At 42.8% G+C, this 25,879-nt stretch overlaps 2 protein-coding genes and 1 non-coding gene across 29 annotated transcripts in view; 2 read left to right on the forward strand and 1 right to left on the reverse strand.

The window, feature by feature from the left end:
- The window catches only part of DNAH10 (dynein axonemal heavy chain 10), a 53,906-nt gene extending 35,791 nt beyond the window's left edge, over positions 1-18,115 (forward strand). The window contains exons 55-79 of the mRNA XM_042866023.1: positions 416-613; positions 1,250-1,411; positions 1,966-2,140; positions 2,828-3,009; positions 3,947-4,083; positions 4,945-5,162; positions 5,535-5,756; positions 6,330-6,477; positions 6,686-6,965; positions 7,307-7,536; positions 8,576-8,849; positions 9,325-9,429; positions 9,919-10,073; positions 10,669-10,823; positions 11,013-11,196; positions 11,959-12,159; positions 13,316-13,525; positions 13,939-14,034; positions 14,690-14,861; positions 14,983-15,114; positions 15,569-15,780; positions 15,884-16,051; positions 16,300-16,480; positions 17,413-17,558; positions 17,814-18,115. Coding sequence (XP_042721957.1) covers positions 416-613; positions 1,250-1,411; positions 1,966-2,140; positions 2,828-3,009; positions 3,947-4,083; positions 4,945-5,162; positions 5,535-5,756; positions 6,330-6,477; positions 6,686-6,965; positions 7,307-7,536; positions 8,576-8,849; positions 9,325-9,429; positions 9,919-10,073; positions 10,669-10,823; positions 11,013-11,196; positions 11,959-12,159; positions 13,316-13,525; positions 13,939-14,034; positions 14,690-14,861; positions 14,983-15,114; positions 15,569-15,780; positions 15,884-16,051; positions 16,300-16,480; positions 17,413-17,558; positions 17,814-17,960 — 4,490 coding nt within the window. The 3' untranslated portion in view covers positions 17,961-18,115. The remainder of the gene's footprint in view (positions 1-415; positions 614-1,249; positions 1,412-1,965; positions 2,141-2,827; positions 3,010-3,946; positions 4,084-4,944; positions 5,163-5,534; positions 5,757-6,329; positions 6,478-6,685; positions 6,966-7,306; positions 7,537-8,575; positions 8,850-9,324; positions 9,430-9,918; positions 10,074-10,668; positions 10,824-11,012; positions 11,197-11,958; positions 12,160-13,315; positions 13,526-13,938; positions 14,035-14,689; positions 14,862-14,982; positions 15,115-15,568; positions 15,781-15,883; positions 16,052-16,299; positions 16,481-17,412; positions 17,559-17,813) is intronic.
- Positions 3,040-3,111, forward strand: TRNAA-UGC. Its single transcript has one exon. It is a non-coding gene; the product is annotated as a tRNA-Ala (tRNA).
- Positions 18,116-18,303: 188 nt separating the features above from the next.
- Positions 18,304-25,879, reverse strand: part of CCDC92 (coiled-coil domain containing 92) — a 102,526-nt gene continuing 94,950 nt past the window's right edge. For all 27 annotated transcript variants that reach the window (XM_042865645.1, XM_042865644.1, XM_042865637.1 and 24 more), the window contains 3 exons: positions 22,421-22,567; positions 22,082-22,123; positions 18,304-21,107 (listed from right to left, as the gene is read on the reverse strand). In XM_042865645.1, the coding sequence (XP_042721579.1) occupies positions 20,332-21,107; positions 22,082-22,123; positions 22,421-22,550 (948 nt within the window). In that variant the 5' untranslated portion in view covers positions 22,551-22,567 and the 3' untranslated portion in view covers positions 18,304-20,331. The remainder of the gene's footprint in view (positions 21,108-22,081; positions 22,124-22,420; positions 22,568-25,879) is intronic.

The raw sequence follows: 25,879 nt of genomic DNA on the forward strand, positions 1-25,879 counted from the left end.
TTATCTTGCTTTCCTGTTGTGGATACTACCATAGATCTACAAGGATGAAGCAATATCCCAGTAAACAAAAATGTTTTTGTTTGCCAGTTTCTTACTCAAATAGGTTTAGAAGAAATGGCTAAGATTCAAGCCCGTAACTCTGTAGATGATGTTACCTGGCTATCAGGATGCCTTTGTTCTCTTCTGAGCTCTATCTTGGCCTTGCTTCTTGTCCCAGGAAGCAGATTTTTAAGCCTGGCTTCAATGTACATTAGAGAAAGAAGATGGTAATTGGCATACTATTAAAAAAATAAATAAGTATATTAAGAATATGCCAATTATAAAATAAATAAATAAAATATAAAAAAAATTACATATAGATTGATGTATAATACATATATTTGTTTTATTTTATTTTTATTCTGACTAATTTTAGGAAGTAACACACGCATTCCAGCAGAGAGCTCCAAGATGGTGGTTGAGCACATGGTCATGGTGCATGAATCTGTAGGCATTTTCAGCAAGAGGTTTCTGCAGAAATTAAGACGTAGTAACCATGTCACACCAAAAAATTACCTTGACTTTATCCATACGTATCCAAGATTGCTTGAGGAGAAAAATGAGTTCATTTTAGGTAAGACTGTGGATGTTTTCTCCTTTTTAGTAAGTGATTTAAATACTTAGGGGAAAAAAAGGGGAAAAAAGAAAAAGTATAATGTGATGAAAATGGGTGTAGATCCCTAATGTTACCCACGTTATCCAAAAATGATGCTATCGATACCCAGTTTCGATGTTGGCTAACATCCTGGCCACATGTGATTGTTTGGATTCTGTCTAGTGCTGTGTATACCCCAGATTCCTCTGTGAATGAATCTGAGCCAGGATTTCCAAACCAGACACTCTTCTGCTTGAGGAAGGGTGATTAGATCTGATGATAGTTCAGCCTAAGCCAAGGCTTGACATTCTTCCTCAAACAGCAGTTGTTAATCATACTTCTGTGAGTACTGAGGTATGCAAAGAGCATCAGATATCAACAGTGCAGTAGTGAAAGCAAGTAGAGGTGCAGGGCCACTTCTTGGCAACGCAGGTGACTTTAATGCTGGGGGAGGCTTATGAAGTAAAAAATCTTTCACAGTGATTTTCCTGTCATAACTGAGGTTGTTCTGTTGCAAAGTGCACCTATAAGCATGTCTACCTTCTGTGACATTGTCTACTGCTGTGCAATAATACCAAGGAGTCACTAATATTTCTCACTTTTTTTCCTTTCCAGTACAATGCAAACGGCTGGAGAGGGGCCTGGATAAACTGAAGGATGCGAGTGTGCAGTTGGTTGAGCTGAACAAGAAACTCGCAGAGCAAAAGATTGTGCTAGCAGAAAAATCAGCTGCTTGTGAGGCTTTGTTAAAAGAGATTTCAGCAAACACAGAAGTAGGTAAGTAGTTTACAACTGCTGAAGTGTCCCTCAGGCTAAGCAAGGCTTTCATAGTCTGTGTTGGGTTGGAAGCTACTTTAAGAGCTTCAGATGCTTTTAGAGATGACCCTCTTGTTCTGCCTGTGCTGATGTAGGATCTTTCTAGAAGAGTAGGTCCTGCATTCTAACCAGATTGACATATTTCCTATATATTTGGTCTACTTTACTTTGTGTACCTCAATACTATGCCCTCCAGCCCTTGTCTTCCCTTCGTAAGGTATAAGGAGTAAAGTGGGAAAGAGGCATTAGCAAGAAAGGGATCTTCTGTTTCAGAAATGCTTTCAGAAGGAAATCAGAAGGAAGCACAGTGTGAAGAGAGATTATCTATGCTTTGTGTGGAATGCTAATGGTATTCCCATCCTGGTGATGGATGGAGCCCTGTAAACACTGGCAAGCTAGAAATAAGAGGGTACTGATTTGGTGGTAATTCCTGATTTTGAGCCAAAAGCACGTAGTACATGTTCTGCAAGCAAATTTGAATAATCTACTTACCGTCCTGCTTTTACAATTTGTAGCTGAAGTGAAGAAAAAACTGGCTGAAGAAAAAGCTGCAGAGATACAGGAACAGAATAAGATTATTGCTATGGAGAAAAAGGCTGCTGAGACAGCTCTGGCTGAAGTCATGCCTATTTTAGAAGCTGCCAAACTGGAGCTGCAGAAGCTTGACAAGTCTGATGTTACTGAGATCAGGTAGTTCATTTAGATGTACAATAGCATAAATGCTTGGAAATTCATGGAGAGACCATTTTAGAGTCAGCCTTATTTCCTCATGGGCACAGCGTGTGGGTTATGATCAGGACAGCAGCTTCCCAGGTGCAGATGTCACAACAGAATCCTCTGATTCCTAGCCTAGAACGTCTCCTCCTGTTCTTTCTATTTTCAGTGCTGCTTTGATAGCATGAAAATGTTCTTTTCTGCTGAATTGCTTCTATTACTGTTTTTATAATACATTTTGTATTTGGGGACAGGTGTAAAATTGCATGCAGTCCTTGGCTCTCCCCAAAATAGTAAGAGCTTTTCATTCCCTGTCACACTTGTCTGGTTTCTTTTCTCTGGTAGATCTCTGGATTCTTTTGGTTCTATGCCTCCTAGTGAACAGCTGCTTGATTGCACGAGGGAGAAATATGCATCATTGTTTTAGGCCTTTCACTGCTGAAATTCCTTAGTCTCTTACTGATCAAATTGTTTGAATGCAACAACCAGTTTTGAGCTCTCATCTAGCTAATTATTTCTTGTTTTGGCTGGATTATATTTTTCATTTTGTTTAAAATGTCTTATTTAATAGCTGTTGTTACGTTTCATTAGCAGTCTTGATGGGAAGCACAGATCTAGCATCGTGTTTTGTTTCCTCCATTGTCTTCTTCACTTGTTTCCTAGATCCTTTGCAAAACCCCCTAAACAGGTGCAAGCTGTTTTGGAATGTGTTCTTATAATGAGGGGGTACAAAGAATTAAACTGGAAGACAGCCAAAGGAATGATGTCAGAGGCCAATTTCCTGCGATCCCTGATGGAGTTAGATTTTGATGGCATTACTTACAGCCAAGTGAAATCTGTTCGAGGTAAAGTATTGACCAGCATGGACCATCAACGGGGATGTAGCTCAGTGGTAGAGCGCATGCTTTGCATGTATGAGGCCCCGGGTTCAATCCCCGGCATCTCCACTTTTGGAGCTCAGTCTTAAATATCTGTCAGTGACACCAACAGTGCAGGTTTGGCACCAAGCTGTGGGGCGTCGCTTCCGGCTCCGAGGGCGCTGTGATTCCATCAGCTGTAGCTGGAATGAAGGCAGCCCTGGTTCGAGAGCCGTGTCCATGGCAATGCTGCCAGGGCTGTTCGGGAGGGTGAGATTTCCCTTGTGCTAAGGGACAGCACTATCTGTGTTGCTGCCGATGTCGCTCTTTTGGAGAATTGGATTTTTCAGAGTGCAGAGACCTTCTGCTCTGTGTTACAGCCAGTCCTCGTACACTTCGGTTTGGAGCAGGCAAGAAGCAAGCAGGACAGTGGAGCAGGCCTGCTGTTCTGCCTTTGGATATTCAGAAAGCAGCACTATGATCTTGATCATCATGTGGCAATTGAGATGTGATTTGTACACAGTGAGAAGAAGATAAGCTGTATATAAAACTGATGAGTCAAGCTTTGCAGATGATCACAAGGATGTGATCTGGAGTATTCCCATTAAGAGTTGAACTTTGCACTTTTAACAAAATGGTATCCGACTGCTGTAGAGAAAGCAAACCATGACCATGAGGCATGCTGGAAAACTGAATGTGCTACTTTTTTTTTTTTTTTTTGAGTAGGAACTTGAGAAATCACTAGCAGTATTGTTGTATGGTTAAAGCCCAGTGCCTTCATCATAAGTTCGGAATCTTTTCTATTCTGACAAACGACTCATATGATCTGTTACAGTACTGCTCAATATTGCTGTACAGAAGCCTTATTTCTCTAAGGATTGCTGCACTGTAACTTGGCTCACTTGCAATATCTTTGTCCATTTAGCTGTGTTGAAGAGTCTTAATACCACCTTCACTGAAATGGAACTTGTTAGCAGAGCTGGCCTGGGAATGCTGAAGTTTGTTGAAGCGGTGATGAGCTACTGTGATGTAGTTAGAGAAGTCAAGCCAAAGAGAGAGAAGGTACAGTGCATGAATTCAGACTCTGAGGAGGATGAAACATGAATCATCAGAAAAATAACACTTGGCGATTTCATAGCGTGAAGTCTCTGAAGTGCTTCAGAAGAGGTGTTTAGAAATATTGCAGCATGGGTGAGGAATGTGCGGTTATGTGCTGTGTCTGTTGTGCTGTCATGCTGTGGTATGGGTTCCCATCCACTCTAGTGCTGGGAGGAGGTGAGAGAAATGGGGCCAGGTGGAATTTGATAGTCTAACGTGCTCAAAAAAGCAGTTTTTAGCTGTCTACTGAAAACATGCTTCAAAGCACGTGACATTTGGACAGAGCAGAGCTCTGTCACACATCCATGCCCCTTGAGTGCAGACCTTTTAATTAAGATTTTTTAGAAAGACTGGGACCTTAGCTGTATTATGAAAAGAAATCTGAGGACACTGGGAAAATTTCTAACAGAAAATCTGTTTATGTGCAGCTGACTACTGATAAAGTATATTCACTAGGTGGTGGGCCTGACTATTTTTAAGGTCTTAAGGTCACTGTTATTAAGCAGACAAACCTCCTTTTTTGTCTGGGATGATAGTCCTGCTGACCTCTGCTGTTGGCAGGACTGCTTACATGCTTGTTATAGCTTATGTGGTGAGAACTCTGCTTTAGGAGGTTTGCCTGCTTTGTAACTGCAGTTTCAGACCGTGAGGTAAATGCTTAGGATGGGGAGAGGTGGATGAGGAATGATGGCAGTTATTTTGGTTTACACCTATTACCATGATGCTTTAAAATACACAGGATAGCCAGAAGGAAGAACTTGAGATTTCTCTCCAAAACCCCTCTTTTCTCTGATAATACTCTTTATATTTTCCTTCATAATATAGGTGGCAAGGCTAGAACGGAACTATTACTTAAGTAAGAGGGAACTGGAAAAGATAAATGCAGAGCTATCTACAATTCAGGCTGAGCTTAAAGCTTTGGGGGACAAATACCAGGAGGCAATAAAAGAAAAGCAACAGTTACAAGAAGAAGCAGAGATTATGCAGAGAAGACTGGAAGCTGCTGACAAGCTCATCTTTGGCTTGAGATCTGAGAACAAGAGGTAAGCGTAGATTCAAAGAAGAATGTTGTTGACCTCAGAAGATCGTATGCCAGGAATAAAATCTTTCAAACTGAGATATTTTTGGAAATGTCTTTCTCTGATTTTTTCTTTTCCCTGCTGCTAGGGATTAATATGCATTCTAAATAATATTCATTAGATCTTGAAAAGTAGTAATAACGATTTTTAATGCAGGACAAAAAGGTTTACTAAGGTTAAAAGGAAGATGGTTCAATCCTACTCAGTGTCATCACAACGACTGACAGTAAATGTTGTGGTTGTCTTTCTCAATCAGTAGACAAAATAGCAGCAGTTGGAAAAGAATCCCCACCCCCTGTTACAGATTCACCCAGGATCCCCTTATTTTTCTGTCAGGTGGGCAAAGGAACTAGAGGACCTCAAAATGCGAAAGGTGAAGTTGCTTGGAGATTGTCTACTCTGTGCTGCCTTTCTGAGCTATGAAGGAGCATTCAGCTGGGAGTTTCGTAATGAGATGATTTATCAAGTGTGGCAAGAAGACATTCTTTCACGAGAGATTCCTCTCAGCCAGCCTTTTAGGTTAGAAAGCCTCCTGACTAATGAGGTGGAGGTTAGCAGGTATGTCCAGTCAAGAAGTTATTGACTACTGTATGTGAAATCATGAAGTGGGAGTCTGAATCTGTAGCACAGAATTGGCATTGTGCATTGAAGTGTGGGTGGAAAGACCGTTTTACTTCATGCCACAAAGGTGGCAAGGAGACAGTGATTTTCCTGGTAGACACAGGCTATTTGTTATAACAAACCATTGCTCTTTGTAATGCAAGGGCATTCACTGAACCTATATGCATACCTTTTTATTAATTATCTATAGTATGTATTTCACCCAAGGCTTAACAGCAGTCTTTTTATTCACTTCAGTAAATTTGCAATTAAACCTATAACCAAGTAACCCAAATTTCAGCTGCTGTGTGAGTCCTCAAATGCAAATGCAGCAGTCTGAGTTTTGAGTAGTGTAGTTAAAATGTCTCAATGAGTCAGTCTGAGTTTTGGCACTGCTCTTGCAATCACATACGCTGTATGTTTGCCTTGTGTTTCTAATGGTACGCACAAAGGATTGCATGGTTTTACAGACTACTGAAGTTATCTGCTCTCCCATCAAGTTTTTGTTCCAGTTTGGTCTTTGCTTCCTAGGTGGGTTTCCCAAGGATTGCCTCCGGATGAGCTCTCCATCCAGAATGGCATTCTGACAACATATGCAAGCCGTTTCCCACTCTGTATTGACCCACAACAACAGGCTTTAAATTGGATTAAGAAGAAAGAAGAAAAAAATAACCTGAGGGTAAAGATAAACAAGGATTTCACCTTTTGGGGACTGATGGTTTTTTGGGATGTTGGCTAGCCTCAGTACAAGCAAAGTAGTGTAACCAAGAGGCTGTGTTGCTTGTGTTTTTTCTCAGCTCCAGGATGGAATTTCATGTAGGACAATGTCACAGTCAGAAGCATAGTCAGAAGTTCTGTTTTCATATCTTTCCATTATTCTCTTGCAGATGGCTTCCTTCAATGACCCAGATTTCCTTAAACAACTAGAACTTGCCATAAAGTATGGAAGTCCTTTCTTGCTGCATGGTGTTGATGAATACATTGATCCTGTGATAGACAATGTCTTAGAGAAGAATATCAAAGTTGCACAGGGGCGAAAATTCATTGTGCTGGGTGACAAAGAGGTTGACTATGACAGTAATTTTAGGTTGTACCTGAACACCAAATTAGCAAACCCAAAGTATTCTCCTGCTGTATTTGGGAAAGCTATGGTTATCAATTATAAAGGTAAGCAGTGTGTGTCTATTAACAAAATAGTCATTATGCTGTTTGGGGCCTGGGTGGTTATCTGAAACAACAAACTTTACCATTTAAGAGTCTCCCTAATACTGATCATCTGATTTAATATAAAATTCTTCTCACTTCTCTCTCTTAATCTGAAACACAAGTGAAGATCTAGTCTTATACCTGTCAGGTTGGGATGCATTGGTACAATTCATATACAGTTATTATCCAAGCCGCTTCATTGCATTGCTGTGGTTTTATGAGATGATCAAGGTGAAATGAGTTGTCTTAAAAAGCTATCCTTGTTCTTTTAAGAAAGGCTGTGTTCTGTCTTTTATCTCTAGTTACACTGAAGGGCCTCGAGGATCAATTGCTCAGTGTTATTACGGGTTTTGAAAGAAGGGAATTGGAAGAACAGAGAGAACAACTCATCCAGGAGACGAGTGACAATAAGAACTTACTGAAAGATCTGGAAGACTCTCTCCTTCGGGAACTGACATCTTCCACAGGAAACATGTTGGACAACATAGACTTGGTGCAAACCATGGAGGAGACAAAATCCAAAGCTACTGAGGTACCAGCTGGTTGTTAGTTTCAATTTTTTTGTTTTTGTAGGATATGTACTTATGGAATCTCTTCTTTCTTTCTCATTGTGTTTCATTTTCTCTCGTGAGAACTCTTCATTCCTTTCAACCTAGTTCTTAGCTTCCAGAATGAACGTGTTGTATCTTTCAGTTTTGAGCACTATTTGTTTTGCATCAGAGAACATAGTCCAACTTTCAGGAAAGTCATTATTAGGACCAAAGTAATAGTTGTTCACAGTTTTAAAACAAAGAGTAGGTGATGTATTTCTTTCAGCTCTGGAACGATCTTTGTCTTGTATCATATTGGATCTGAAATGGAATTTCAAGTTATTTGTTGCTCAGGGAAGGTGTAGGGTATCTGTCCTTGGAGGCTTACAGGCTGGGCAAAGGCACAGATGACATGACCTAGTGGTGGCAGTAGTCCTGTTTTGGACAAAAAATTGAAGTAAATAACTCCAGAGGGTCTTTCCCATACTGTTTCTATGATCCTGTGCTAATCTCTGCCCTTAATTTCCATAAATACACAGAGTGGGACTCATTTATTCTAACCTATGATTTTTGAAATTCATCCTTCTTCAGGTTTTCTTGCCCAGATTCCCTACATAGTCAACAGTGAGAGGCAGGCAGTGGGAGGGCACAATTCTTCTGACTTAGTTCAGGTGTCTCCAATTGAATGGGGACTGTGCTTCAGCACTCAGCAGTGTCTTTTCCTCTCCACAAGCTATAGAGCCTTATCTTTGTACAGAGTCCTAAGAGAAATTTAATGTATTTAAAGCATTTAAAGATGAGTGACTTGCATTTTTACACAAATACGGTCTTCTTAAAAGTAGGCTAATATGTGAACATTACTAGTCTTCAGTGTCTTGCCTCCTGGTGTTTGTGTGCTTGTAACGCATGCTGTTAATTGCAGTATTTTTACATCCTATATGTTCATCATTGTTGTTTCAAAATAGCTTAGTACACTGATTATATTTGTATATTAATATGTCAGTGCATTAATTAGACCTGTATAAAATCAATGACTGGCAGGTGATCGAGAAACTTCATCTGGCTGCGACAACAGCGGCGGATATTGATCAGCTTCGAGACGGCTACAGACCAGCTGCCAGGAGGGGGGCCATTTTGTTCTCCGTTTTGTCTGAAATGGCAGTGGTCAACATCATGTACCAGTACTCCCTGGTCTCCTTCTTAGAGGTTTTTGGACTCTCTCTTCGGAAATCCATGCCCAGTCCTATTCTTCCCAAGAGATTAAAGAACATCGTGGACACGTTGACTTTCAACACCTATAACTACGGCTGCACAGGTGAGTGCAGTTTAATGACAGGTGAGTGAAGTTTAATGACAGGTGAGTGCAGTTTAATGACAGGTGAGTGCAGTTTACTGACAAGCTGATGCTCTGCTGTTCACCAGCTTTCAGCTGGTTTGCAGTAGAGAGGCAAATTCTCAAACAATAACAAATTCACTGATGTTGAGTTTTCAGCATAGTTCCTGGCTTACAATCACTCCCTTCTATCTGAAGTATGCATATTACAACTGAATTAAATAAAACCTTTCTTAATCCAATTGCAAACGGCTAATTGCAGATACGGATCTTACATTCCTGGGTATTTCTCACAGATGCCATTTTGACAAACTTGTACTCGGTCTGTAGTTCTGTAAGTCTGATCCAAACCCGTCTTCAGTCACCTTGATCTTCGTGGGGTGACCAGGTGCAGGATGTAGATCTAAAACACGTGGGGCTGGAGCAGATTTTTGAAAATGTTTTCCTTTTAACATAGGCTTGTTTGAGAAGCACAAGTTATTGTTCTCCTTTAATATGACTGTGAAGATAGAGCAAGCTGATGGCAGAGTTCCCCATGAAGAACTTGACTTCTTTTTAAAAGGTAATGTGAATATATTTGTATAGAAATATATATGTGGTGATAGCTAGAAGATCCTTCCAAGATAGATTTTGACTAAGGATGATTCGTGATAAATGCTAGCACATGAAGTCAGCTGAAATATGTTGTTTTACATGAGTTGTGGATTTTGCTATTGGTATTTTTTCACTTTGTTGAACAGCGAAAAGGTGAATCTCTTTTCTCTATAAATGCTGACAAATCTTGTGTTAGCTACAGATAATGAGAATGTTACCTGAGAAAGTAATCTCTAGTTATTTTCTAGCTACTTATAAGTAGAAATGCAAAGATGCAACGTTGGCTTTTGCAAGCACTTGTAAAATGCTATGTTTACTTCAGCAGACCAGTTTAATCTCACAGTGCTTCCAGAAACAAATTTCCAAACGGTTTCTCTGTGTGGTGGGACTGTATGTGTGGTCATGTACCAGAGAATTTATGACATGGACATTCACTTCAGTTTCTCAATGTGACTAGGCAATATTTCCCTGGAGAAGAGTGCACGAAAGAAACCGTATGCTTGGCTTCCAGATCAAGGCTGGGAAGATCTAATTCGCTTGTCTGAACTATTTCCTGAGCAATTTGAATCTCTTCCAGATGATGTGGAAAAAAATCCAGATGTATGGAAAAATGTACGTGCTTTTCTGCAATGCTATTCTCTTTCCTTGTTTTTCTTCTGGTATTAAATGTTCAAGTATGATGCAGTGTGCCATAGAACTCTGTAGGAGGCATGTCACCACTGGTGCTTTCTGTCAAGGCATTGCTTTTCTTCTTGAACTGAGTGATTGGCTTATTTGCAGAAGAATTAGGGTTCTTGTTATGAAATAACCACCCCCCCAAATCTTCTGTGCTGCACTGTACGTGTTTTATTTTCCAGTCATATGCCTTTGATGAGTTCTTTGCCCTGTTCAGTCAGTGGAATTTTTGCTGTTGATTTCAACGGTCAGTATTTCACTGTCGTTATTGTACTGCTACATCACACAAGGGCTGCTCTGACAGCAGTGCCTCCTGCCATAACACCGAGGTGGACAGTGGTGGTGTGGCAGTAGAGGCTGAACCTTCCAACCAATGCTTTGTACTCAGAAAGCTGAAACTTTTTAAATTTCTTGGCAGTGAATTGACTTTCTTCTTTGTTTCTCTTGTGTCGAATTGTTTTTGCTTTTCCTAGCAATTTCATTGATAGATCCACTTGATTGATCTGCATTGTCTCCCACCTTTTCTTGCCAGTGGTACGATACAGATGCTCTGGAGCAGATGCCATTCCCCATGCACTACCAGAACAGTCTCACAAACTTTCAGAAACTCCTCCTCCTGCGGTGTTTCCGAGTGGACCGAGTGTATCGGGCAGTGACAGACTATGTGACACTGACCATGAGTGAGAAGTGAGTCGCTCTTGTTTCAAATGTAAATGGCTTGTGCATTTCTCCTACACAGTGCAGCATCTTTTTTCTCTGTATTATTTCCATGTGCAGTCTGAAATGAATGTTGGTGTCTGTATTAAAGCCATCTTTTACACAACAAAATTGATACTTTTTTTGTAGAGCAGCTCACTGTGCTTCTTTTCCTACCAGGTATGTGCAGCCCCCCGTGATCAGCTTTGAAGCTGTCTTTGAGCAGAGCAGTCCTTACTCACCAGTTGTCTTTATCTTAAGTCCTGGCTGTGATCCCATTAGTGACCTCATGAAACTGGCTGAGAAGACAGGCTTTGGAGGGGATAGACTCAAATTCCTAGCCATGGGACAAGGCCAAGAACAGGTAACTTCAGTGGGAGGGTTGGGACGTTCTGTGGGCACTGAGTTGGCATGTGAATTGCAAATCATGCTTTTACTGTCATGGGCTTGTCCAAATTTCCTTTCTGAAGGCCATTGAAAATGAAGTTAATTTGTGCTTTGGAAATAGAATACAATTTGCCAAACTAGAAATAATGCTTTTATGTAAAGTGCGTTTGGTTGCTAGGTTGCTTTTATGGCTTTTGTGTTCAGCTGTTAAAAAGTAGTTGAGCTGAAAAGAAGTTGCTCTGTAGCCTTTCAAAGTAAGGACAGGGGTTGATCTGAAGTCACAGTATTAGAAAAACATGTTCTGCTGCTCTTTCTGTCTTTCCTGTAGGTTTTTTTTTGTTTTATTATGGACCTTAGGCTGAAACATCCACAGCTTAGCAACTGCTGAATTTGCTGTGATTTCAGACAGTGGAAGAACTCTGAGAAGCTTATTTAGATCTCCCCTTGTTAGACTCTCATCACCATCCTTTTCTGGGCCATGTACACTACTTCAGTGTCTTGAAGTGTTTCAGCAATCTACATGACTTTAATTTCAAAAGGGATTAATGAAAAAACAGCAATTGTTTGTGATATTGGTGCAATTCCATTTGCAGGGAAGAGTATTCTATTATAACTAAAAGACTGGGTATGTTTGCTGGCAAGAAGAAATCTCCTGCACTGACCCTGAGAGTTGGTTTGCTTTCATGGTAAGGGGAATGTTCCTCACAGACCGTTCTTTTTGTTCTTTTTGTCTCGTAAGATTGCCCTGCAGATGCTGGAGAACGTGGTGGTCAGAGGAGAGTGGCTGATGTTGCAGAACTGTCACCTTTTGGTGAGGTGGCTTATCACTCTGGAAAAGGCCCTGGAGAAAATCACAAATCCTCACCCAGACTTTCGCCTCTGGCTGACTACAGACCCAACCGAGGGCTTCCCCATTGGGATTCTGCAGAAGTCACTGAAGGTGCTGTGTGGAAGCCCAGGGGCAGGGCATGTCCTGTGTGCTCAGCAAAACAGGCTGATCTGGGGAGGAGTGGGACCTGAATGCAGCATGTTGACTTGGGCTGTGTACAAGCTTTTTGTTTTCATTGTCCAGATAGGTTTTTCATCGTCTTGTTTATTTTCTGGTGATTATTTTTTCCTTTGGATAACAGCTGTTAAGCAATTTTTTTTTTTTCTGGGGCTGTTAGTTTAGAATAGAGCTTTGAGAGTAAACCTGGAGATGTGACAAATACTCTTTACATTCATTCAAATGCTGTCACAGATACAGTATATCCGAGAGCCAGAAATAGTCCTGTCACCCCTGGTGCAGAGCTGAGGTCTGTCTAGCCTGGCAGTAGTGTCAGTGGAGCAGACACTGTAATAGGATAATGATTTCCAGTTGCTACTTCAGGCTGCAGCATTTATCACAAGCAAGCTGAGCTGATTATTTTGAAGGCACAAGCCATGATGCAGTTCTAGGTTTCTATTGTGTGACTGCTTTACTTCTGCTGTGGTGAACCGGTCCTTAATGTAATAACTTTATTTCATAGAGTTGATGGCAGTGGTGTATCAGATCCACCCAGTACGTGCTCTGCTTTATCACTGATAGCTCTGGACTGTTCACCTCAGCACTGCTTCTTGCCTCAGTGGGGAGAAGTGAGCACAAACATATTTCTGATTTAAGATTGCACACATGCACTTTCTAGGTCAAACCATAGGCAGCATGGTTTTACAGCACTTTGACAGTGCTGCCAGGAAGCTGACCCTGCTTTCATTTGATAATTAGTAAAGTCATAATAAAGGCTTAAGCCATCTTAATGTTGTGGTATGTAGGACACAGCAAAATATGTAAATTACTAGTAATGTTTCAGTAGATTAAATCAAAAAGTATGATAAAGCATTAATCTTTCCAATAAACAGCTATTTCTAAAATAATACCAGATTTCTCTTCACATCTCTGCTAACCTTGATAAAAGGTCAGGTGCATATCTTTACATACAAAAAAGTCCCATATTGGCATGAATTTAGAAGGCTGATCAGTTTTTTAGGCTTGCATTGTATAACTTTGCATGATACACTTACTGCTTGTTTTCCTGATGCTATTCAGTAACTGATGGTGTCCCTGATTATTGTGACAGGTTGTAACAGAACCACCAAATGGTCTGAAACTGAATATGCGAGCCACCTACTTCAGAATTCCCAAAGAGGCCTTGGAGCAGTGCCCACATCCTGCCTTCAAATCCTTGGTCTATGTGCTGGCATTTTTCCATGCCGTGGTTCAGGAGAGGAGGAAGTTTGGGAAGGTTGGCTGGAACGTACCGTATGATTTTAATGAATCTGATTTCCAGGTAAGAAAATAATGACAACGGTTCTTATGTTCTTGAGTTGCTCAAATTACTTTTGAAAACACAGAATCTATCCAGCTTCAATCCTTTCTTGCAATATAATTTATATTAACTCTTTTTTGTTGTTGCTGTGGTCTCATGTAGATTCATGATCTTCTATAATGTCAATTGTGATCACACTAAGGCCACAGAACTTAATTCTCAGTCATTTATGTTTGTATTTATATATGTTGTTTACATAAATGCATTTATTTAATAGCCCTCCCTTAGAGGTTTCTTTCCTTAACAAGATGTACGCTTTCTATTTCACTTTGTTGAGGAAGAAACTATTGTTAGTTTTCAAACAAGAACTGTGTTAAGTAAAATCATGGATGTGTGTAGCTGATTTTTGAATCTTGTTTTAACATCTTTATTAGGTCTGCATGGAAATTCTTCACACATACTTGACAAAAGCTTTCCAGCAAAATGATGATAAAATCCCCTGGAGCAGCCTCAAGTATCTTATTGGTGAGGTGAGCACCTACACTGTCACTAAATAATCCCTGAGCCGTGTCATAACATAGAGGTGATTCAGAATCTCTTCTGGGCAGTCCTGAAACTCCTGAGCAAGTCACTTACCCTCACTGCCTCAATAAACAGGGGCCACTGTGTTTAACTGTACAAGAGGGGAGTGATGATGCTTAATTCTGAGAGAGCCTTTGGGATCCTCTGAGGAAAGGCACTGAACAGCACAACTTCACAGTACTGTTAGTGCAGTGGACCGTGACTGATGTGAGAGCCGTACAAACAGGTATTTCCAAAGCATGCTGTCCTTGCTGTGTGCTGTGTAGCAGCTGGCCGGTTCAAAGTAGCTGCTGCCACACAGAATCTTACAGGAAGTTGTTACTATTTGGCAGCATTTAATCACAGCTGATCCTGAGCTGCTACTGAGGATGTTACTGTTGCGTGTATGTAAATACATCACCACCACTGGCTATCAGGAGTTGCCCAGAACAGCTTCCCTTGAGAAGGAGCTGGAGGAAGCCTTGAAGAGAGACAGCATTATACTCACACTATGCAGCCACTGCAATAGCAAAATGCTTTGGACCTTTCAGTGTTTGTTCTTTTATTTGTTAAACTCTATTTGCTGCCTCAAAAGTGGTATGTAATTAGTGTAATTATGTCTAGGTCATGTATGGTGGCCGTGCCATTGACAGCTTTGATCGTCGCATTCTGACTGTCTATATGGATGAGTACCTTGGTGATTTCATATTTGACACATTCCAAACATTTCATTTTTACAAAAATGATGAGGTTGATTATAGGATTCCACAAGGGACGGTAAAAGATGACTTTGTTGGTAAGCAATGCTTTCTCTTAGGTAAATTAGCAATAAATAAAAGAACTCTACTTGCTCTATATGTGCTCTGGTAGCTGTAGCATAATGTATGCATCACTATGAGGTGTGTTTTGTGTTGCAGTGGCAATAGAATGTCTGCCCCTCGCCAACACTCCAGAAGTATTTGGTCTTCATGCCAATGCTGAGATTGGGTATTACACACAGGCAGTTCGTGGTATATGGTCTCATCTTCTTGAACTGCAGCCTCAAACAGGTACATCCACCACCACTTTGGACTGCAAATAGGAACTAACAAGGTGCTGAACTGCACTGCAGGGATTGTGGTACCAAGTATGCTGCAGCCCCACAGCAGTCTGGGTCCTTTGGATTCCCACAGGCTGGCACTGAGGAGCTGCTGCTGCAGCACGGCTGGGCTCTGCCTGCCAGCACATGTAATGGCCTCACGGAGCAGAGGCAGCAAAGAACAGGGACCGAGAGGGAAGGAAAGCAACTGAGCTGCTGAGCCCTGGCAGCAGGGAGTAGTTCAGCACGTGCTCAGAGGAAGTGCTGGGCATGCAGGGAGGCTGCTGGTGCAAAGGTCAGTGCTGCACAGGGTGGGTAAAGAAGTGGGCGCCAGGCAGAGTCAGCCTTCAAAGTTCTCTCGTTAAAAATTAATAATAGAGGTGATACTTGTTCAGATTAGTCTCACTAAGCTGTTTTTCTTTCAGGTGAATCTGGTACAGGAGTTAGTCGAGATGAGTATATTGCTCATGTTGCTAAGGATATAGAAAACAAAATACCAGAAGTATTTGATCTCAGCAAGATACGCAAACATTTTGGACTGGAGCTGCCCCCAACAACTGTGGTGCTGTTGCAGGAACTGGAACGTTTTAATAAACTCATCATTTGCATGGCAAAGTCATTGGCTGAACTGCAGCGCGTACGTAGGAGCGCTGCTACTGCTGCTCACAGCAAGCAGCTGCAATCAGCTCAGGCTTTAATTGCCTCAGCTCTGGCACTCAGGACTGTCACTGTCGTTCCAGGCCTTGGCTGGGGAAGTTGGAATGAGCAGTGAACTGGACGATGTGGCTCGGGCACTCTTCAATGGACAGATTCCTGGCATCTGGAGGCGGCTGGCCCCCGACACACTAAAAACCCTTGGAAATTGGATTATTTTCTTCACAGATAGGTACAACCAGTACAGCACCTGGGTAAGTAAATGGAGGACTCCAGAAAGCTCTTTCTGTGTCTGTTTTATACGCAGTGCAAATTAGTGATGGGGTATGGAAGTCATTGAAATTTCACTGCTTTACTTAATTTGAACTTATGCCAACCAGTCACCACCCAGAATGAGAATGAAGCCACTGGCTAACCTTTAAGATTGGTCTCTGAGCTGAGGAGGAGGTTTGGTGGGAGAACAGAGCAAGCACTGCAGGCTGTCTTCTGTTCCTGATTACAGGTTAATGACTGTGAACCAAAGGTGATGTGGCTCTCAGGCCTGCACATTCCAGAATCCTACCTGACAGCTCTTGTTCAAGCCACCTGCAGGAAAAACAGGTGGCCCCTGGATCACTCCACCCTGTACACCGAGGTGACCAAATACAGGACTGCAGAAGACATCACTGAAGGGCCTACACAAGGTAGGTGACTTTATGATTATTTGAGGGGAAAAAAAAGGTTAATTGAGGCCGGAGGGGAGAAAGAGAAACTGCTTGGCCTGCTGAGTGGAATTAATTTGATTATACCGCTGCAGACAACGCATGCAGTCATGCCATTTAACAGTCCACGTGGTTACGAGCTGGGAATGGGCCAGGTTCAGGTTCCTGCTTTGCTGCTGAGCTGCTGTTTTCTTGTTCTTTTCTCCATATGCGTTTTCTTAATAAGGAAAATACTACTTCATCCTAGCAAATTCTTAAAGATACATCTACAGTGCAAATAATGTATGTAAACAAAAAGCTATGTGTGTAAACATACAGCTATGTGTTACTTACTATGTAAAGATATCCTTGAAGTTTTGATGGCTCGCAATGTTCTAATGACTAAATACAATGCACACAGGATATAGGGCCAGATTAGCATCTCTGAGTGTTAGACCTGACTGACGAAAACAGAGATGCTTTGCCCCTCCATTTCCAAACACAGCTTTCAGTTAATAACAAATCACTTTCTTTTCTGTATTTGCTAACATTCAAACCTCCACCTTTTGTTGGCATGATGTCACCATCAGAGTGACAAAGCTTGCTCAGAACTGGGCTGTTACACAAGCAAATAACTGGAAGAACAGCATCCACTGTACGAAAGAAAGCTGCAAGAAAGTCAGTATTTAGTCCTAATGCTGTTTATCATACATAATGCAGCTAAGCCAGTTTCAATTGGAAATTTGTCTTAAAGGCAGAGCTTGCAGCTAAGAACAAACACCACAGGTCAGTGACATGCCTCCCTGCAGGTGCAGTTTGTGAGTTCTGTCCTTACTGTGTCGGTGCTGAGGACAGGACAGCTGCTGCAGGAACAGTTGCCTTACACTGCCCTAGCAGCTTGATTTACACAAGATGTTACATTTCTGCCTTTGCAGGCTGCTTTGTTTCTGGCCTGTTTCTGGAAGGGGCAGACTGGGACACGGAGAACAGCTGCCTAACAAAAAGCAAGCCCGGGGTGCTGGTGGTGGAGTTACCCATCCTGAAGATAATACCCACTGAAGCACACAGGCTCAAACTCCAGGTACCTTTCCACTGGGGACAGGGATAGATTTGCTTATCAACTTCCTCCTATTTTAAATCTCAGTAGCTGCTAGTCCTTTTGCTCTTAGCACAAGCAGCGCCACTACTGCCTTCAGCATGTAAAATGTGCAGCATAAAGCTTCTCCTCCGTCCTCAGAGCGAATTTCTGAAGACACCCATCTCTTATAGAGACCCCTCTGGCTTCCACTTTCACGCAGTGCTTGGAGCACCACTCAGTGCCTCTTTTCCTCTTTAGAACACCCTCCGGACACCAGTGTACACCACCTCCCAGAGAAGGAACGCCATGGGCGTTGGCCTTGTTTTTGAAGCTGATCTTTACACCACAAAGCACATTTCCCACTGGGTGCTTCAAGGCGTTTGTCTCACTTTGAATGCAGACTGACAGTTTGCAGTTAGGCACTGCATTATCCTCACAGCATCCCCGGTGTGAGCGAGGGGAAGAAAGAAAAAGAGGCAAAGACTGAGCCCCAGGGTGGGGTCCCATTAGGCACAATTGACTTCCAGTAGTACATTACAACTGTGAGCTAATGGTATCAATAAACACTTCTAAAAATGAAGAGTTTTATCATTTGTATTTCCTCTTAGAAACACTTCAAACTGGTATGTGTGTGTGTAAATATATATACGTGTACATATATGTGTGTATATATATGGGAAAAATACATATATATATGGGAACAATGTAGTAAGGTAGCCTCGCAGACACAAAGACTAAGGTTTGGCTGTATGGTTGTAAGAAATGTTTTTAATTGCCCAAAGCATCACTTCTGCTGGGTTTGGAAGCGATGCCTTCCATCAGCCTTGAACAAGTGGCAGGGTAGCTCACTCATACAACAGCCATAAAAATATGGCAACAACCACCAAAAAAATCCCCAAACCGAAAACACTGCTGGTAAATACAATACACTGAGCACTCCAGGATAACAAACTTTCTTTAGCCAATTTTCCAGGAACAGAGCTTTTGCCTGTCCCTCCCCACAGTTCATGAAACAAATCCTAGCACACGGCTGGCAAGGCACAACGCTGACAAGCATTTCTTGGGCTTCTCAAACTAGCAAGTGCCTGAGCTGTGAGGGTGCACAGGGACAGGGCACAGGAAGCCTTCAGGTCAGTGGACATTCAAATCCTCTCTGACTGGGACCAACCCTGCTGTAAGTTAGCATGCTGCAGAGGGAAGTTAGCAGTACCACAGGTAGGAAGAACAGCTTTTTTCATCCTGTCAGTGCCTTTTTTGGGGGGGAGGAGGGAGAAAGCTGACAGATAGTTACCCAAGGCTCCAGAGGGAAACACACCAACACACAGCTGCAGAAAAAAAGCTGGAGGGGCAAATTACAGCTGGCAAGGGGAAGGAAAGAGGGCAGGCAGGGATCCTTCATCAGCTTTTACAAAGGTTACGTGTTCCAAATTTTTGAAGGCACATCATAAGCTTAGCAGCATTTGGGAGCTGTTTTTTCTTGCTGGTCCTACTCAGAGGCTGCAGACAAGAGTGAAGCAGAGGCAAGCTGGAGGTGCTGATCAGAATTTAAGAAAAACTCCTTTCCAAAAATTACATACACAGCTCTCAGTATGCCTTTCTTTCCTAGAAAAAAGAACAAAAAGAAGAAACAAAAATCAAGTAGTCTAACAACAGATGCAGGGTCTACCTGTTGCTAACTAGACAGGGGAACCAGGACAAGTACAAGGCAGGTGCATCCCAAGTGACTTGGATAGAAGTCAAGGATGCCAGGTTCTCCTCTTGTAAGAAGTGGGTAAGTCAGTTACATTTAAAACTGAGTACACACATTTTAGAGGCACAGCTCAGGCTTCTAAGCTGTTAGAAGTCAGAACTGACCATTGATACCCTGAATAAGTCTAAACTTTTCAAGAAAAAAAAAACAAAACACAAAAAGCAATCTTTATAAAAAAAGTGCAGGTTAGAGCATAAAGAACCATTCTCATACAGGACAGTCGGGTACATTTTCTCCCTGAAAAAAAGGAGCTCTGAGCCAGTATGGAAGGTGCCACAAGTGCAGTGTACTCACTGACTAGTGTAAAATGTGCATTGAGGGCGTTCAGTTTAAAAAAACAAACAAAAACATGTTCATACTCCTTCTGAGAGGACCATTAACCATTGAAGACAGTGATTTTTCCATGTTTCTTCCTCATTTTTTACTTAAAGCCACAAACCAAGTTATTTAGGACTAAACAATGCTTACTGGGACTCTCAGGACTTTGAGAAACTATGAACACAGTTCACAACTGAGAGCATTTGAAGGAAAAAAGTCCTTAGTTTGTTTTAAAGTGTATGTACAGCCCATGGATTTTCAATGCTACCGTGAGGAAGGCTTTGTCATGAAAGTTAATGTTTGTGTATGAAGTGCTACATACACAGTGAAGACAAAAGAACCATTGCTATTTCAAATGCTAACAGCCAATACCTATTGCTGCAGGTTAATAGGCTTGTTTTCACTAATATTAATAACACAGCCTGCAGCATGTGCCTTTGTCCACACGTGTAGATACAATAAATGGAGCAGTGCTCAGAAGCAAGCAGTCAGGTACCCCTGATTTGGCCACAGCATTTAGTAGTTATATACCTTGCCATATGAACACAGTCCTAGTAGGTATCAATAGAGGAGGATAATCTATTAATGATGTATCTGGAAGAAGTTTGGCATGCATGGGGCATCGAAAGAAACTTTACTGCAGGTGCTATTTATCCTATGGGATCACAGTGCATAAACAGCAACAGAACAGGGCAGCAGTGATTTGACTCAAACAGTTCTGTCCGTCCCTGAGTGCTTTCTGACCACCTTGCTTCCGTTGACCTGATCCACCGCCAGCGTTTCAACCTCTGCCTGAGGCTGGGGGGGCGCAGCGTGGTGGATGCGATGCGCCACTCCGACGTGCGCCTTGTGCGGCTTCTCTCGCGCTGGGCTGTGCGATTCGCCGGCTGCTCGATCCGAAGCGATGGGGGGAATAACCAGCGGCCTCTCCTTAATGAGGTGGACCTCCGACGTTTCTCTGGCCAACAGGAACGGAGTGGGATCAGGCATGGCATCCACGTGCTCCCTTAACAGCAGCTTCCGACTATCCGACCCTATTCTGTAGGCCTCTTCGAACTCCGGGTTGAGCGGTGTTGATAAACTCTTCTTCATTCTGCGCCGTGGAGTCTCGGGCAGTTTGTCTTTGGGAGGGGCTGGCTTATAGCTGGACAACACCGGACTGCCTGAAGGGGTCCCCTCCGAAGTCCCACTGGAACTCATCAGCTTCTTCTTAGTAGCGTGCAGTTGAGAAGTTAAATAAGCGATCGTGCTTGCTCTCTGCTCTAGTTCACTGGACAGCATATTGAGCTTATGGCTTTTCATTTTCAACTCTTCCAAATACTTCTTTTCTCTTTCTTTAATGGTGTTTTCCAGCACCATTATCATTGCATTCTTTTGTTCAAGTTCTTTCAATAATTCATTGTTTTCAGCCTCTTTGGCTTTCAGCTGAGCTTCAAGATCTTCACACTTTCTTTTGAGTTCATCACTTCTTGAACTAATGCTTCCTAGAAGAACAGGAAAAGCAGAAGCATTTCCAAGTTAACGATAGCCACTAAGAAAAATGCTGCAGCAGGGTTCTTTCTGGCATTCCAAAGCCATAGGAAGAGCCCAAAGACCAACCTCTGCCAATACTGTAGCAACTGCTTCATCTTCAGAAGCAGCAGGATGGCTTTTACTGGAAAAGGTGAGGAGTTAGTGCCACTCACTATAGTTTAAAAGATGCTTCATGCATTGAGAACAGGGATTACAGAAATTACTCTTGCAGAACTTGCTCCAAATTGGAGCTATCTTGCAAATTTTCTGGTCATTAAGAAGAACTTCTCCCCCAGTTAATGCCAGGTGGCTGGTGAGCATGATGGAACAGCTGTCTCAGCTTACCAAGAGAGGCTGAAGCTTTAGTTTTGGCCATTCACAGATGGCTGAAGCCTGTGACTCTGGAGGCACAGTGGGTTCTCCTTGCTGCTGTAGAAGTCACCCTGGGGCTCAGGTGTCTGAGCCTGCCTGCCTTCTCTTCACAAGAACGCTACGCATCACTCAAGCTAGGGGATCTTGCACTGGTGAGGGCATGCCCTCAGGGACAGGCTGACCCCACCATAGGGTGATGTCTCTAGTTATTACAGCTGGACACTTTCCCAGCTGCTCAGAAGAGATCTGCAGCCTGAATTTCTCCAATAAGAAGCCCATCTCCATCTTTTTAGGCCCATCTCCCTACCCTTTCCCCTCTGGGTTGTGGGTCCCCCCCCATTAGCCACGGAACCAGGCCTAACCAGCCTGTAAATATTTGACACTTATGACATTTACTTCATCAATAACAATGATTCTGAAAAGGAAAAAGCTACTCTTACACCATTTGAATTTATAGCCAATAATATCCCATATGTAAAGTATTCTCACCTACTTGTAACAGAGAAAATAAAACATTAAAAAACATAAGTCAATTTAATGTGAACATCAAAGAAAAATGCCATGTATTCCTTACCTGACAAGTCTGAACTCTTCACAGTCAGCTCATAGGTTAGGTCTGAGGGAAATAAATAATTACTTTTTTTAGGACAGCAACATATAAGCCACTCAGTAAGCACATTTAAAATAACAGGAGATGCACTGCCAGTTATCAAATCTTAAGCAACCAGAACAAGAAGGTAACAGGCTTTTATTTTTTTTTTTTAATATTAATAATAATAATAAAAAAATCACTGCTTAACGATCACATTTGTCATGCCCTGAGATACATAAATCCAAAAGATACACTGTGATGGGCTCTACAGCAGTTCCCCCATCCTTGTGAGAAGAGGCAAGCAGTGACCCTGCCAGCTACCTGTGCAGTGCTGCTGCAGGCGCCGGATCTCGGCATGCAGGCCCTTCAGGGTGCTGGCGTGTTCTCTCTGGAGAAACAAGAGGTTCTTCTGGGCACTGTGCAGCTGATTCTCCAGGTTTGAAGTTGCCATCCTGGCATGCAGTTACTCTGCCAGTGAACAAGAGGTAGAATTGTATCAATGACTTCACTTGCAGATAGATATAAAGATCCTCACTCTGCAACCTGGTTCAAGACAAACAGCTGAATTATACTGTTAATGAATTAATATGTAACCAAGCAAGTGCCTCAAAAGTGAAAGGTTTTCCTGTTTCATGCTATTTCAATTGGAAGTACTCTCATTTCAGACAGCCTAATTTAACTCTAGGCCAGAGCAGCATAGAGAACTCATTTTTTTGGAGTTAACGCATTTAAAGGATTAACTTCAGACAAAGTCACTAATCCTGTTATAACATAAAAGTAGAATTCTGAGAAACCTGGCCATAATGCCTCTGTCTAGCTGGGGGTTTTCCATTTACCTCTGGGGATACAGGAATTAGAAACATCCCTGGACAATAACACAGGAGAAAGGACTAAATTGCACCGTCACTACAGAGAAATACAAAACAAGGGATCCTTAATGCAGCTGAGTGCAGCCACGCACACTGCACTGGGAGGAGAGCTCTCTGGCTGCTGCTGCTGCTATTGCATTTCCTCACTGTGCTCCAGCCAGCACTAGTGCAGTCCCCACGCCACCAGAGCCTGGCATCCCACACAGTGACACAGTGAGTAAGATGGGGGACAAGCAGAACATGTCATTTAAATAATAAACTTGCAGAACGGGCAAGTTCTGGAGAGCCAGAGCGATGGGCAGCAGCACATAACGGATGGGAATCTCACAGCCATCAGGGGGAGAAATGCCATCCTCCCCAGGGCAGCACGCAGCACAGCAGCCTCCTCCCAGGAGCAGCAAGGACAGGTCTGTGGGTGCAGCCAGTGATACTGGAGTGCTGCCGGGAGCCACGCCATCCAGCAAGGAGACAGGAGGCAATGCTGGGTTCAGCAGAGCTGATGCTTTGCTTTGCCATGTCACTACTAAGGCCCTATTTGGTTATTTCAGTTATCTACGTTCTGTAAAAGCAAGTTGCATTATTTAGATTACAGAGATTCTCACTGCCTGGACAACCGTGTACAACTGTGGAACCCCATGCTGTGCAAGAGACATATCTTAATTCTGTTCCCTGGCAGGAGACACAGACAACCTTAATTGGTTCATATTGGTACGTGAAATGTTTTCCATTGTGCTCTTTGTGGTGTGTAGTTTTAAGACACAAATTTCATTCTACACATTTAAAATAAGTAGAACACATACCCTGAGAAAGCAACACGCTTCTGTCATTCATAAAGATAACACAGCCCTGCTTTAACTGTACATCTTCCATTACAAAAGGAACTTTTGATGTTTTATCAGGGCTGTAAGTCTTGATACAAACATGTCTGCACGCAGCCTTCCCAATTCCATGGAAATGAGTGTGACAGCAGGACAGAACCAGCTTCAGAGCACATGCCATCAGCAGGGCAGGAGCCGAGAGTGCACAGAACACCAAGGCTCAAAGGGATGTTTATCAAATGTATTTCCTGACAAATGCTCTAAGCAGCAGCAGCGCTACGTAACCAAGCCGCCCATACGTGGCAATCTGAAACCTTCACTACCAGCGGTTACTCAGCATTGCCAGGTTTGGTGTCTCTGTCACCTCAACAGACAACAAATTCACCCCTAGCAACAAACAAAAATGAGAAGTACTTACAACTCGACTCCTCAAAAATACACTTATTTTTAACCTTTTAACTTCCAGTGTGAGAAAAAGCAAAACAGACTCAAAGCAAAACAGTTAATCTCTTCATCTATTTTTCCATTTTCATTTTGGTTTCTTGCATTTTAAAGACCACACCAGGATTACCTAGTCTGAAGGAAAATAATCAGAGGCAGGCTAGCTTTATTGGAGAAGGCAGAAGATAAAAATGATCAGCACCAGAGCATCATTTCCCCTGCAGCACTGGTAAGTTAATCAGTGAGCGCAATTAAACCAATCCGCTCTGATGAGTTTCAGCTGCAGCCCCTCTATCAACAGTCCCTCCCTCCCTTCTGATGGAGATCACAGGGCTGGCATTCCCCCAGGCCGCCCGCAGCCATGGCAGAGGTGATGTGGAAGGGAAGTGCCCCGTGGTGCAGCCACAGCACAGCATTCATAGACAGCAGCTCCAGTGCTTTTCCTCCCTCATTCGTGCACTAGGAATTTCCTTCTAAGCTGCAGAAGCATTCACACCGCAGTCTGCACAGCTCTCACACACCAGTGCATCACATGCGTTTTCCCCACCTCTTATTTTTCCCCCATAGGAACTTTGTAGCCAGTACCTAACTAGAGAGCAGGCCAAACTAACAAAGCAAAAGCCAGCTACTGAGAATATACTCCTCTTCCTAGAATGGCATCACGTGCCCTACAGATAATACAGCCAAACTGGACACCGGATGACTGGAGACAGAGGCAGGATGCACAGTGAAGCAGGCCAGCAGCCCAGCTGACCTAGGAGGGAATGGTCCTCAGCATGGCCATACCCAGCACACCCAGAGCAGGAGCTCCACAGATGGAACACTGCTGGTGCCCCCTCCATGAAACACCGTGCTAACAGGGACTGCTATAATGCAGTTTCAAGATTGCAATAAACTCCTGCTTCTCCAAACCATAGTGAATGTGCACTGGCTACAATCAAGAAGTGAATTTAAGGGGTAAAAATGCAGGTGTCAGCCAAGTCCTTAGCAGCCCAGATGAGCAATCTTCACCCTCACCATGGAAATCAGTGGGGCAGATTTCAAAGCAACCAACTCCTGGCTGGATTTCATCAGACAGATTAAGCCAATGCTGGAAAGAAAGCTGTGACTGCATACACCACAGAACAGCTCTGTCACCATGGTTTTTCCTCCTTCCTCTTCAGTGCTTTTTCATTTATTTTTTACAAAAAGTATCACGTGGTGCAGAGCTACCACATTGAGCCACCATCCCTACCTGGCAAACAGCAGCCAGGGATGCACGTGTCATTGGATAAAGATGACAAAGCATTAAAAGGGGCAGAGCACTGTCTGACACCACAACAGTAACACAGCCCTCTCCTTACAAAGTGAGGCCAGCACCAAAGCCCGCTTCCCAAGCTTTATTTGTATGGTGTGCTGCATTCCATCCTTGCACATGCACTATTTCTCATTTCCCAGCATCGCAACCATCACAAAACATCTCTAGCTATAGCTGCAGATGTAGATCTGGAGGCAGCTCAGATTAAGCCTATGAACAAGAGACTCCAAGGCCCAACTTCATCACATGCTCATCACAAACAACTGCTAGCTTTTCAACAGACAAATCTTGCCTTGCGGAAGCCAAGCAGGCTGTGGGCCTTTTCTGATCGTAGGCACATGGATGGAGTTCCAAG

The sequence above is a fragment of the Lagopus leucura genome, unplaced genomic scaffold (assembly GCF_019238085.1).
Source record: "Lagopus leucura isolate 7727_CA_CO unplaced genomic scaffold, USGS_WTPT01 Super-Scaffold_806, whole genome shotgun sequence".
Classification (NCBI taxonomy): Eukaryota; Metazoa; Chordata; class Aves; order Galliformes; family Phasianidae; genus Lagopus; species Lagopus leucura.